The following is a 14,689-nucleotide window of genomic DNA, read 5'->3' on the forward strand; positions in this document are numbered from 1 at the left end:
ATAAACAGATGACCAAATTCATTATCTGCCACCACAACCCCCTCCTGCGAGACCTTTACTCCAGTCTGATCACATAGCATCTTCAGGGGTACAGGCAGTGCAGAATGGCACATCATGGGAGTGTGCTCCCTCAGGTGGACTTTTCACATTGGGTGTGGATACAGATACATAACCATTTGCTTATCAGCGCAATACAATACAGGCTCAGGAGTGAAAGAGAGCAATCTGGACAATGGATGTTCCAAAGGAGCCCAATATACCAGTGGGCCACAGTAGTATAAGATAAAACCTTTCTTCAGCAATAAAGCTTGACAGGTGGGAACGTCCCGTTAATTGAAAAAGTCCCGCCCAAGCAAAGTCCTGCTCCGGAAGTGACATCATGCAGGCTACCCGGAAGACTTGCCCTAGTGGAAGGCCTATCACGGAAGTGAGGTAGTGGTGGTTAACCGGAACCTGGGCCCTAGCGGTTGTGTTACTCCAGATGCTACCTGCAAGGCCCCCACAAAGCTCGTAGTCCTGAGGGCGCCCCCTGTGCTCCCCCAGAAGTCCAAACATGGGTGACCTATCCCAGACGTGTCAGAGTGTGCTGCACCTGGAAGACTCAACTCTTTTAGGTTATGGGTATGTGCATGATCATTCTGACCTGGATGTCCCCCTAGCCGTCCCAGCTTCTGTCTCTCCCCACAACTACTGCCCATTTAGCCCAGCCATCACTATGCCCAGTAACATTACATGCTTTGTTAGTCATTGTGTTGCTGCCCAGAGACATTACTAGCCCTGTTTACCATTGTGTTGCCCAGTGACATTTGCTGCTTTGTCTGTCACTGTGTTTCCTAAGTACTGCCCAGAGATATTATTTGCCTTGTTAGCCACTGTGTTGTTCAAATATATCACCTGCCCTGTTTGCCACTGTGTGACCCAGTAACATTACCTGATTCGTTTACTATTGTGGTGCCCAGGTATTGCCCAGAAACATTACTTGCTTTTTAGCTATTGTGTTGTTCAACTATATCACCTGCCATGTTTGCCATTGTGGTGCCTAGTAACATTACCTGCTTTGTCCACCACTGTGTTGCCCAGGTACTGCCCACAGACATTATTTGCCTTGTGAGCCACCTTATTGCCTTGGTGCTCAACTATATCACCTGCCCTGTTTGCTACTGTGTTGCCCAATGACACTACCTGAGTTGTTTGCCATTGTATTGCATAGTGTTGCCCACTATCATCACCCACCTTGCTAGACACCTAGCTTCTCGCATTTCTTGATTTGTACAGCTACTCACAAATCTAATAACAATGTGCTCTGCACTTTCCCTAATGGCCACGTTACGTAAAGTAACACTCACAATGGCTTACCTTCTACCACTATTCCATACTATAACACCAACTAATTTCTTACCATCCATTCAGGCCAAGCTCCCACCTGCTGGTTTGGACCTGCCCCCCTCATTTACTTCTGCCTGCCAACTCACTCCAGCTGAATGGATCCATTGCTTTGCCACCCCACCCACGCTGCTGGTGCCTTGTACTCTTACCATGAGGAATGCTAGACTAGGGTCACGCTTCCTTCACAAGAAACTAACAGCGAGCCCAGACATCCTCCAGGCCAATACTAAACCTGCTGCCGCAAAGATCCTCTGCACCCCCTCTCCCTACCAAGAACAAAATATCATCCACTACCTCCTCCTCTCAACCACAACTGCCTCCCCCAGACACACCTGCCCCCCAGACATCAAAGGAGCCCTTATTAAAGCTCGATCTCTAGTAGCCCATGCCCCGACATTGCTGATTTCATCACCTCCAACCAACTAGACTTTGTGGCCATAATAGAAACCTGGTTATGCCCAGCTGCAGGACCCTCTCTAGTGCTAGCCCTCTCTGAAAACTATACTATCATTAGAGCGGATACAGTCTCTGGCAAAGGGAGCGGCGTCACCTTCATAGCCAAAACCCATCTTTGACTTAAGAGAGTTCTCCAGCACTCCCTTATCATCAGCCAAGTTCCTCTCAGTCAAACCTCCGCTCACCTCCACCCGCTCCTTACTTATGCTTGTGTGTTTGTTTGTTTGTTTATTTTATTTATATAGTGCGCCTGACCCATAGGTATCTGGGCGCTTAAGGTGAATGTAACGGTTACAAGATACAGTTATATATACAGATTACAGAGTAGTAAATACAATTAATATACATTTTACACATACATAATGGTGGAAATTAGATTTAGCATCACAAGGGATAGTGGTACTACGAGGTGTCAGGTAAGAACAGGTGTCTGGTGTGAGGTGGGTATAGTTACTCTTTATTCAGTAACCATGTGATGACATGACTTCTGAATTTTTCGAATGTTGGGCTATTTTTAATGTCCTGTGGAAGTGTATTCCATAGTTGGGCGGCTAGAACCGGGAAACTGGTTCCACCAGCTCTTTTTAGATTAAAGCTAGGCACCACTAGGCAAGAAGTGTTAGTGGATCTTGTGGTTCTAGTTGACTGTTTCAGGGTAAATTTATCTGTGGGATATGGTGTGGCTTGGTGTTTCAGAGCTTTGTAGTTAAGGCAGATGGTTTTTAGGTCAATGCATCTCATCTATCGACCTCCCGGCCTTATCACCTCCTTCGCCGAAGACATCTCACACTGTTGACACAAAATACTAAAGCTGGCTCTCAGATCATCCTGCTAGGAGATTTGAACCTAGGCCTTTATGACTCCAAAGACTTGAATGCCACAACCTTGGAAAACACCATTTCACAACTAGGCTTCAAACTATGCATCAAGGAACCTACCCACATTAAAGGCAGAACACTGGATTGGTTGGTAGACCTCAATTGTTCCACCACTATCCTTAACAATGAACCATGTTCCTGCTCCGACCACCACTGTATCACCTTTTCCTTACAAGAGAAAGCTTGCCTCAACTTGGGTGCAACTGTCGCTCCTCCCTCTTTGTACAGGAAAAAGAATAACCTAACCTTTGATTACCTACAACCCTTTCTACAGCCCATTGCCAACTTACCCCACTATACTGACATGGGCCCCGCCTTGCTGGTAGAAATGTATAACAACACCATGGAACGAGCAATAAACAAAATTGCTCCATTAAAACTCAGAAAGGCTAAACCTACAACCCATCGAAAACAAATGGTTTACAGCTGACCTAAAATTGCTCCGTAATGACATAAGATCGGCTGAAACCACCTGAAGAAAGACTCCATCTACCCCTAACAAAGAGAAATTCTCTTTGGCCGCCATGAAGCAGCCATTCTTAGCACCAAAAGAGAAATGTATAAAGATAGAATTCAGAACGCTAAATCAAGGACAAAGGAACTCTTCACCATACTCAGGGAACTAGAGTCTCGCGCTCCTCACGCAGAAACCTGCTTGAAAGACGCTGCCTGGTGTGCAAACATTCAGAAGGCCCTTTCAGACAAAATAGCCCTATAACTAGCAAAAATAGAAATAAAACAAAATAACCTATCTATTAGTACCAATAACCTCAAAGCTCCAGACCTCCTTCGACCACTATGCACCCCCATTCCACTTCTTGCCAGTCTCCATCAGAGAAGTAGAAGATATCATCCTCGGGATCAAACCCTCTAACTGCCAAGGAGATATATGCCTAGCCCTGATCATCAAGGCTGGAGCAAGGGAATTAGCACCGTTCATAACAGCCTTGATTAACTCCTCCTTTAAAAACAGTCAGTCCCTGACAACCTAAAAGAAGCTTGGGTCATGCCGCTTCTTAAAAAACCCAACCTAGACCCCAACTTCCGACAAATTATAGGCCTATAACAACGGTACCTTTTCTCTTAAAAATATTAGATCGTGCTGCCTATCTCCAAATACAAATACACTTGGAAGATAACGATCTATTAGGCCTTCGACAGCCCGGCTTCAGACCAAGACACAGTACTGAAACTGCTCTCTTAGATCTAGAAATCCAGGTGAATGAAGCAAAAGATAAGGGCAAATTGGTTATCCTCCTTCTATTAGACCTCTGAGCAGCTTTTGATCTTGTTGGCCATAAAATCCTGACCAAACATCTAACTTCAGCTGCAGCCTTCTCACTGAATGCCGCCAATCCTTTCTATCAAACAGAACTACCAGGGTTTTCACGCATTCAGTGTTTGCAGCCCCAGTACCTATCCACTGTGGAGTCCGGCAGGGCTTGTGTGTCTCGCCCACGCTCTATAACATATTCATCAAGCTCCTCGATCGTCTTAACAACCTGGAAGTCACCTACACAAATTATGCTGATGACACCCAGGTCCTCATCAGTCTCTCTGGTTGCTATGTCAAAGAGTCAAAAATGATAAATTACATTTATCTTGAGATTCAAGCCTGGATGGCCGCTCATAATCTATTTCTAAACGACAAGACTGAGTTACTGATCATCAGCTCATAAGCTCGCCTACACAAACTGGACAAACGCTACTCATCTTTTAACATTGACGGGAATACCATAAAAGTAGCTAGCGAAGTCAAAACGCTTGGGGTTTACCTAGACTCCACCTTATCTCTTAAAAAACAAGTTAATACTACAGCCTCCTCCACGGCTTACACCAACAAACTCATAAATGCTTGCAAACCATTCTTATCAACCAACAATTGTATTACGTTAGCCAGAGCTTTGACCCTCTCGAAGCTAGATTATTGTAACACCTTATTCCTAGGTTCCTCAACTCGGAATTTAAATAAACTCCAAGTTCTGCAGAACAATGCCCCGAGGTCGGCTCTGAATATACCATGCTCCACTCATATCTCAACCTTCAGGTGGCATGTACACTGGTTACCCGTGCATGACTTAATCACATTACGATCCCTAGTCATCACGCACAAATGTCTCTCTAACACAGTTCCGAAATACCTGACTGACAAATTCTCTAGGATGCAGTTGGTCAGACCTACCAGATCCGGCTACCTAAGTCGACTCATCATCCCAAAATACAACTTAAAAACTGCAGGAGGCTCCAGTTTCCCAGTGTTAGCGGCCACATGCCGGAACTCTCTCCCTCCAGCCATTAGAGCAGAACCCTCCTTATGGTCCTTCAGAGCTAAGACAAAAGTCTGGCTCTTCTCCCAGCGCCCAATTTAGCACAGCTGACTGCTAAGGTGGCTCATAGTTTACTGCATGCAATTTTATAGATAACTGCACATTTTGTAAATTCCTTGTAATTATGGTTTATGTAACTTGTAATTTTGATCCTACGTGTACTGTAAATTTATTGTAAACATGGAACCTGCCTGATATTGTAATTCTGTAAATATGTGTATTGTCCTTAGTGTATTGTGATCTGTAACATACCTTGTACCCAAGTCAAAGCGCCCAGATACCCATGGGTTTGGTGCGCTATACAAGTAAATAAACTAACCTAAACTAAACTAAACTAGTGGAACACCAGTTTAGGCTTAATGGGGCACAAGACGGTTGTCGATGTCCTTCAATCTTTTCTTCTGTTGGGTGCTGATCAGGATGGCTCAACCTCATTCTTAATCAAGGTCAAGTTCAGTTCATTCAAATCAAATAAGTCAATAGAAGATCAGTGTATATGAGGCGGGCAGAAGCTCAAGACCAAATCAGCTGCTCTGTTGCCAGGCATTTTAGAATCCTGCTGTTTGCAATTTATGAGGTCAGAAAGTTGATCATACATCATTTTATAAATCATTTCCTTTTCAGCAAACATCAATCACCCAGTGTGGGGAATGCATAGTTTAATTTCATACTAATTGCTTTTGCAGTATGGATGATCGTGCTCCAGGCACATCCTGCCAGCTCAAAAACTCAAAGCAGATACACATATCTGGATTGCCAGGGACGCAGGCTAAATTAGGCGTCGTTCTCTATAGCTGCCATTGTTCTCATGATAACAATAACTTTGTACTAAACATGCCTATATTTTCTTCCAGCCTCAGTCGTTGTACACATAGTATATTTATCATTCATTTGTGGTTGGGTTTTAATATGGTTTGGTGATTGTTTTTTCACATCCATCCCTGTTTGTCGCTTCATCTACATGTGTAAGATATCTAGTTATATTAAGATAAAGTAATATAGCTTTCTTTGGTGTTCGGCTGATGGAATTTTGCCTTCATGTTCTTCTAGTCCCATGCTTGGATTTATTTGCAGAATATCAAGCTGTCTTGTATTGAAACACCTTCTGCTTCCTTCCAGCTGAGTAAGAAGTATGGGAACATCTTCCGCTTTCAGATGGGTTGGAAGAACTTTCTGGTTGTGAATGGGTACGAGGCATTCAAAGAAACCACCATCAACGAGGATACAGTTGATCGCCCATCCTTACCGCTATTGAGCAAGATAGGATTCAAGAAGAACTCTGAAGGTGAGTAGAAAAAAGTACCTGTGTAGCTTTGCGGCTTTTTACAGCTCAGGGTAAGTGTGAACTGGGGGAAGAAGCCATATAGTATAATGTAAAGTGATCTGAAGATCAAATGCTCTACACTGAGAGTCGCTAGAAGAGGGTTGAATTCCAAAGCATTCTGCAACCAAGGGAGAAATACTGCTCTCTGAAGGATTTTCCCCCTAGTATTTAAAACGACCAGGTGATACAAGATTAGTAAGTAGAGAGACCACCATGGAAGGTAACAAGAGACCATGGGTTGCAGGTAAGGTCAACCTGAGCTGTTTACATACCTGTGGGTTTGTGACAGGTTGTAATAACAGGGGGTTAATTACCTAAACTGTGCTGGTTGCAGATTGCTGTGTTACGATGCATTTATATTAATGGGGAGAGTGTGAGTGACCATAATCTGCTCATTGCACCCTTTTTGAAAAAACTGAATCCTAGGGTAATCTGTGGTCCCTCAGCATTGATGGTAAACGGGGGGCGTAATCGCCTAAAATGGAATCAAAAGAATATGTTCCTTTTTAATAGCATTATGCAGACCACATTCACAAATACCTCGCTAGCCCAGAAGGTCCTTGCCTATTCGGCCGAGAGTATATCCCAAACAGTACTGGATGCACTACAGCCTCTCATTCGTAGCTCTCTTGTGAGAAGGAGGCTGAGATTAAGCATGTGAGGCAGAGATAAAAAATGGGTGTAGGGGCCATCAATACCAATTACTGCAACACGATGGGGAAATTATGCTGGCTATCTTGGCCAGGCAACTGGATGTAGATTTCTGGTCTTTAGTTGATGCCCCTTATACAAACCAGGGGGAGATTCAAACCAGACCTATCCCGGAGGAGGCATGGGTACAGTATTATTCACAATTTTATGGACACTTTGCTCAGGTCTTTCTTCCGTGCCAGGATTTGGTAAATTGTATATGGTCTATTGAATTTACATCTGAGGATATTGAGAGAATTATTAATCATTCATCCAGATCTGGGGGGCCGAATGTAATATCTAATGCTATTTAAAAAAAATCTTCAATGCTGTGCTCAAATATACTGTTTATGCTTTTTACGGCCATTGTCTATAACCAACAAACTCCTGAATCATGGAAAAATGTCTATGTGATTCCCATTTATAAAAAGGGTTATAGATCATCACCAAGCAATTATCTGTCAGTCCCACTTTTAGATGCAGACTCCCAAGATTTTTGCCGAATTGATCTTGGATAAACTGGAAGATGGGGCTAAAGAAAATGTGATGCAGAGTACATTTCAGACCGGTTTGGTTTTAGGTGAAACATGGGAACGTACTGCAATGGTTTCTTGCTGGGTCGTATTCAGAAGCTGGCATGGAAAAAAAATGTTGATCGAGGAATTTTTTTATCTAAATCGAACAGGTTCGGTTTACCGCCAGGTTCGTTGAACATTCGGATTTATCTGCATGATGGGTCCATGGTGCAGGTGGGGCTCAATAATGAGCGGTCTCTATCAAGGAAGGTGGCTACTAGTAGTGGTCTCCAGCAAGGGTGCATGTTGGCCCCCTGCCGTTTTATTTTTTATGTAGCCAATATTGGCACAGCTTTGATGAAGGCCGCTTTTGTATCCCCTAAAATCAGAGACCTAATCCTCACATGGATGGCTGATGCTGATGATTTTATCTTGTTTGATTTAAGACCGATTGGGCTAGAAGAGTTTATTTCTTCCTTTGCTGGTTTTATGAAAGAAAATACATTTTAAATTAATCCTACTAAAACCTGTGTGCTGAAATTTTGTTGCAAGAAAAAGAACTGTAAAAAAGCCTTGCTTGTCAAAAATACAAGATTCACCATTGTTAATATCATCAAGTATTTGGGCCTTCTAAATTTAGCACACCCCAAGAAGTCTTTTTATCGAGATCTCCTTAAAAGGAATGCTCAAATGTTGGTGACCCAAATGTTGAAAGTTTAAGTTGAATTTGAAGTATGGAAAGTTTTCTATGGCCCCTGTATTGAAACTCTGCATTGGAAAGGTTGTACCAAAATTGTTATACAGCTTGGAAGTACTCCCTTATTGGATTCTTGGGGAATTAGATGTTCATGAACCATTGCCATGAAGAACGGTTCTGTACTTTATCCCTCTGTGTACCTCTAGTGGCGATCCGTCATGAGCTCGATTTACAGTCCCTACGAAGCAGGGTACAATGGAAGCAGCTGGCCCTTTTTTCTAATTTTTTTGTGTTCACCACCTACTTCTTTGTACTCAAATGTGGGTAGTGTGAATAGTATGAGATTTGCTATCCCTCTATGTGATTTTAGAAATGATTGTATAGAACAGCTGTGCAGGAGGGAAATGTCATTAGATTTACTGATTGAGAACCCAGCAAAAGTAAAATCGGCTATAACGTGAGGGGACTGGATTAAAACCAGGGAAGATCTGAGTAGACACACGCTTTACGCACACTAATGTTATAGTCACAAGAGGGTGGGTACTGTTGAACCTTACTTGATAGAATTTCCGAATAGAGCTGGGAGACAAAATTTTATGCAATTTCGCTTTACTGTTCTCTTAACAAATGAGATAGTATGTATACAAAATGGTATTCTTCACAGTCTGGCTTTTTGCAGATGGTGTAGGAATCGGTATACTAAAGAGAACATATATCATTTAATTTTGAGCTTCCCTGCACTGTTGACCCTGCATGTCCACCATTTTGGTAAACTTGTGAATAATATAACCTTCCTAGCTAGGAAATATGTGAAGGAGAATGCTGGCGGGCACCTCAGTGGCATTGTTCCTTGCAGTCTTAAGGTTTTTATCTGTTTGTGGTCTCATGCAAATAGGGAAAAGAGTCTCAATAAGTGTGATAGGTGGTAGACACCTTATGTTTGAATGGATTATGAAATGTAGTTGAGATATGTATTTTGTATCCATATGTTTCTGATGAAAGTATTATTGGAAATGTTGCTTATGTATTGAGGTCTTATTGTATGCAGTTTTATTTTAAAGGTTTATTTTTTTAAACCGACATAAATAATAAATAATAAGACCCATTGATGTTCCATTTTGCTCCAGTTTAGCTAAATTTCAAAAGGGAATTTTGGTGGTAAATCTTGCCTGGTAATGTCTCATGTATAGTGAAAGCATCCTTATTTTTCTTTTGGGGAAGTGGGAGATTGCCTGAGTAGAAGGAACTAGCCTATACTCTTTGAGGGTTGGAATGCCTCATCCCAGCCCACTACTATCTCCAATTGGAAGAAAGAGGGCTGGCACAAAAGAATCCTTTTAATTAGGCAGGTTATGGCTGCACTGGCATCTGCTCAACTTCTAAGGGGGCTGTCTCCATCCTTTAGGCTTCATTATTAACAGCCTTATTCAAGCTATTGACTGAGTGCCCCCATGTCTTTATAAGATACTATTTGTACTGGCTTGTCATGAGAAGGAAGGGACAGAACACTCCCACATAAGGAAAATTAGTTAAAATAAGTTTTATTTGGAAGCAAGATGGCACTGCGTAACAGTGTTGAAAAGAAGAGGATCAACAAGCAATGTAGCCCTACCTGGGACTGTCATAGTTGTAATAAGAAAAGCATCTCTATTATCCAAACGGGGTCTACCGTGTGCTATTTGTTGGAATAATTCTATATCCCTGTATTGAATATCAAAGCACCTTGTCACTTGTGACTAGCTCTAGGGTTAGGGTAGGTAGAGACAAACTTCTACGGAACATAAGAAATAACTAAACCCAACAAGGAACCATGTGTAGGAAAAGGTATTAGGGTGGAAACTTAACAAAACCAATTCAGGGTTTATTCTATAAACGGACCTAATATCCAGGTCAGGGGTAGGCAAAATAACTCAGTATCACCACATGAAATTCCTTCCACAAATTGTCAGAAAGTCCTCCCCTACACCATTTTGCTTTGCAATGCATCATGCAAAATGGTCTTACAGTAAGTTGCGAAATGACACAGCAAATGTTCAGTGAAATCACTGCGCAAATTTCACGCTGACTGCATATTCATGGAAAGTTGTTCAGGTGTAATTAATATTTCTTCTACACTTAATAACTGTTTGATTTTAGGTGATTTTAATATGTGGGCTGATGATAATATTATTATTATTATTATTATTATTATTATTATTATTATTATTATTACTATTATGGTATTTATTGAGCGTGGACCTAGCATTGGGAAGTAGTGGAGTGCTTTACAATTATAGGGGGAAGGACATGGAGAGGGAAGAAAAGAACAAAGGGAGCGGGAGGGCATGCAGTTTGGTAGCAAGGGATTTACATCAATCAGGGGAGGAAACCGAGGGGAGCTGATCACCAGTTGCGGGTAGGTTGGGGAGTGGAGGGTGTGTGGCCCTAGGTGTCAGGGAGAAGCCAGTGCTTGAAGGGAAGGGTCTCAAGCTCCTTCTGGTATTCGACAATAGACATTATCCTCCTACTTCTTTACTTTCGAATTGTCTCAGCCCCAAAGAACGGGTTAAAAAAAATGCCATGACTGCGGCGCCAAAATGTCGCTCACGGATCCTCATTGTGTATATCTGTGGTGCCTTGTCGTGGACCATAAGACAGCGGACTGTGATTGTTACTCCTGTCAGTCCATGACTCCATGACTGGTAAAGCTCGGAAAAAGCGTAAAGAGAAATTAGTGGAGGGTAGGCCCCCTACTAAATCCCATCGACGATTCCGTCGAAGAAAAAATAATTCGACGAGTGGAGAGGTGACTCTCCTTGAAGGAAGTGATCAAAAAAGCTTTCTCGCTCCAGGATCAGTTTGTATCTTTCCTCATCCTCTCCGAAGAAGGTGAAAAATAGCACTATAGGTCACCTTCTTCGTCTTCATCAGATACCTCTCAGGAGAGAATGATAACATGCCCTACTAAATCCTCCACTCCAGCCCAGTGGGAAGAATGTAGGCATGAAATGTTAAAAATATTTGAGGAGTCCCTGACCACATCGAAAGAGAAGGAAAGAAGTCCATGCCCCTGTCGTACCGTCGAAAGCTGACAAGGAAAGTGCTAAGGCTAAATCCTGTGTGCCCTCAAGCCCGGGACGTAGGCCGCAGACCCCTCGAGAACCCCTGAGGTCTCCATCGAGTAGAGTGTCAAGCCCTTCGAGGATTTATTTGAAGCCAAAATCGATGAAGAAATCGTCGATAGCGTTGACGCCATTGGCTCTGAGACAGTCGAGGCAATTAGCGTTGAGACCATCAACGACATTAGCGTCAAGACCGTCGATGCCATCGACGTCAGGGTCGTCAACGCAGTTAGTGTCAAAGCCTTTGACTCCTTTACCTACTCAAGTTGAAAAATCCTACAAGCCATTACCAAAAAAGGATTTTTTCAAGTCTTTATCCTCCATGTATGAGGAATTTGAGCCTTTGGACCATGACACTCCACCATTTGGGTTGGAGTTTGGCACACCTAATGCCCCAGAAAGCCAATATCCAATCTGCTAGTGGTGTGGACGCATCACCGGAACTTGAGTTTGGCAAGCCAGACCCGGCAGACCATGTAGATGCCTCTTACAGGCAGCTTATAACCAGAGTTATAGACTTTCTGGGATGAGGTAGATCTGCGCCACCATTTGAATAGGTCGACCTGACAGATATTCTTCATAAAGGTCCACAGAAGGATCCCATTCTCCCATTTCATATTGCACTTCAAAAAAGGGTTATGGCGAATTGGGATGTTCCTGAATCAAGCCCAGTAGTGAATAAAAACCTCACCAAGAAGTATAGACCCTCAGGTAGCGACCCTAGCTATCTATCAAAGCACCCTACACCAGAGAGCCTAGTAGTTGAGGCAGCGACAGCTACTTCCAAACAGGCTGCTTATATAATCATCCCACCAGACAGGGATGATAAATGTTTCTAGCTTGGGCTAGAAAAGTATTTTCTGCTGGGAGCATGGCTCTCAAGTCTGCTCACGCCACTTGCGCCTTGCAGAATTTACAATCACCCTGTAGGACTGTATAGCTATGGCGGCTGACCATATTCCCGAAGGGGTAGAGATAGACGACGTCTTCCTGAATATTGTAAGAGCTGGTAAGGAGGCTATGTGTGAGTCTCTACAATCAGGACTGGACTCGGCTGATCGTATCAGCAGAGCCATAGAGGCAAGCACAGTACTTTGCAGGTTTGCGTGGTTGGGGAAGTCAGGTTTTGCAGCAGACGTGCAATCCAGACTCCTTAACATGCCCTTTGATGGCCTGAGCTGTTTGGCAGCAAGGCTGACAAAAACGTATAGAAGCTGCAGACCTCGAAGGCGGCAGCCAAATATCTTGGTGCCGCCATCAGACAGCCACAAACATCTCACCCCAGTGGATCATCTTGGAGGGGTAGGTCCTTTTGATTCTACTCCTCAGTTGGAAGAGCAAGAGGACTGGCGAATCAAAGCGGTCAAAGAAGATTCCCTCGTGGTGGGTGAGGGCGAGGTGCAAATTCCACCCAAGAAACAGCTAATTTAGCATCAGCCACATCAAAATCTCTCTGAAGCCTCAACCCACAAGACGCTGGTGGGAGGCAGACTCTCACAGCATCTGCAAGAATTGTGTGATATTACTTCAGATGCTTGTGCATTGGAAACAGTACCCCAGGGTTTCTGCCTTCCCTCTCTGAAAGGCCTCAGGACCATCCACTGGGGAGTCACTCATTCAAAGTTCTGGAACTATTCCTTGTGCAGGACATTTTGAGCATGCTAGAGAAAGGTGCTATAGAACCAGTACCTGTAACGGAGAGGAACAAAGGGTGGCACTCTCCCTATTTCCTAATCCTCAAGAAGGAAGGATGCAGGATTGAGACCCATCTTGGACTTCAGATGCTTGAACAAGTTCCTCAGGAAGGACAAGTTCAAGATGGTTACACTTTCCCAAATCCTTCAGGCTCTCCAGCTCCAAGACTCGATGGTGTCGTTGGACCTTCAGGATGCTTACTTTCATGTGCCTATCCATCACAAGCACAGGGAGTAACTGAGGTTCGCTGTTGGCAGGTCTCATTATCAGTTTTGAGTTCTGCCACGGGCTGACCTCCGCCTGAGGGTTTTCACCAAGCTGATGGCAGTGATGGCAGCGAGTCACAGGAGAGGGGGGATTCACGTCTACCCCTACTTGGACGATTGGCTGATCAGGGCTTGATCTCCCGAACAGACCCTGGAATAAATCAGCATCATCTGCCACTCTCTCCGCAGGCTGGGCTTCTCCCTCAATTAGAAAAAGTCTCACATGATACCATCTCAAAGACTCCAATTTACCGTAGCGATCTTGGATGCATCCTTGGAAAAGCCTCGCCAGCCGAGATGAGAGCTCAACACATTCTGCAGATGGTCACCAAATTCCAGAGTGCCAGCGTCTTCCGCCCTTCGGCTTTTTGAGATTGCTCAGCCTCATGGCATCCTGCATTTTCCTGTTGCCAGTGGCTCGCCTGAGGATGTGATCCCTCCAATGGGTTCTCAGGACACAGTGGTCTCAATTCTCAGGCAGGATGTCAGACCTACTTCAGGATCTGAGCAGTGTCGCACAGGATCTCCTGTGGTAGGCCTGCGAGGACAACATTCTGAAGGGAGAACCTTTTTGGCAACCATGGCCATTGATAACAGTAGTTACGGACGCCTCACCCAGGGGTGGGGAGCCAGGGCCAACAAACTGACAGTCAGCGGTCGTTAATCTCCATCGGAGTCCAAACTAAGCATTAACCTTTTGGAGCTGAGGCAGTCAGACTAGCAATGAAGGCCTTTCTGCCCTCTGTACAGGGAAAGAATGTCCTCATAATGACGGACAACACAGTGGCCATTTACTACCTCAGTAAGAGAGTAGGTGTAGGGTCCCTACCTCTGTGCAGAGAGGCAATGCAGCTCTGGTTCTGAGCAATTCATGAAGGAGTCTCCCTTTTGGAAGTTCATCAAGCCAGAGAGGAGATGTGGTATCCAGACCTTCTGGACATGTCCATCTGCCCTCGAATTTGTCTTCCACAAAAAGAGGATCTTCTCTTGCGTGAGGAGTCTTGCGTTCTCCATCCAGAGGCCAAGACACTCAACCTTCACGCATGGTTTCTGAAAGGTTGAGATATAAGGATTGGGACCTCCCGAATGGCGTAATGGAGATTTTGCTGTAGGCCAGAAGGCCAGCAACAAAGTCCTTGTACCGCTGCCGTTGGAACAAATTCTGCCTCTGGTTATGTTATGTTATGTCATTTATAAAGAGCCAAAGCCCTCAAGCATCTAAGTGCTCCTACACAAGCGAAGAGTGTCGTGTTCAAAGGTTTTCGGAAAGATAAGAGGTTACTTTCCTCTCTAAGGCCCAACAGTAGGTTGTTCCATGCCTTAGACGCAATCACTGGAAAGGAGCGTCCATTTC

General features: G+C 44.0%; 1 protein-coding gene across 1 annotated transcript in view; it reads left to right on the forward strand.

Moving 5' to 3' along the window:
• Positions 1–14,689, forward strand: part of LOC138581417 (cytochrome P450 2D17-like) — a 451,371-nt gene that overhangs the window by 94,954 nt on the left and 341,728 nt on the right. The window contains exon 2 of the mRNA XM_069652732.1: positions 6,167–6,332. Within this exon, the coding sequence (XP_069508833.1) occupies positions 6,167–6,332 (166 nt within the window). The remainder of the gene's footprint in view (positions 1–6,166; positions 6,333–14,689) is intronic.

This window comes from Ambystoma mexicanum, chromosome 3p, assembly GCF_040938575.1.
Source record: "Ambystoma mexicanum isolate Mex_15411 chromosome 3p, UKY_AmexF1_1, whole genome shotgun sequence".
NCBI classification, from domain to species: Eukaryota; Metazoa; Chordata; class Amphibia; order Caudata; family Ambystomatidae; genus Ambystoma; species Ambystoma mexicanum.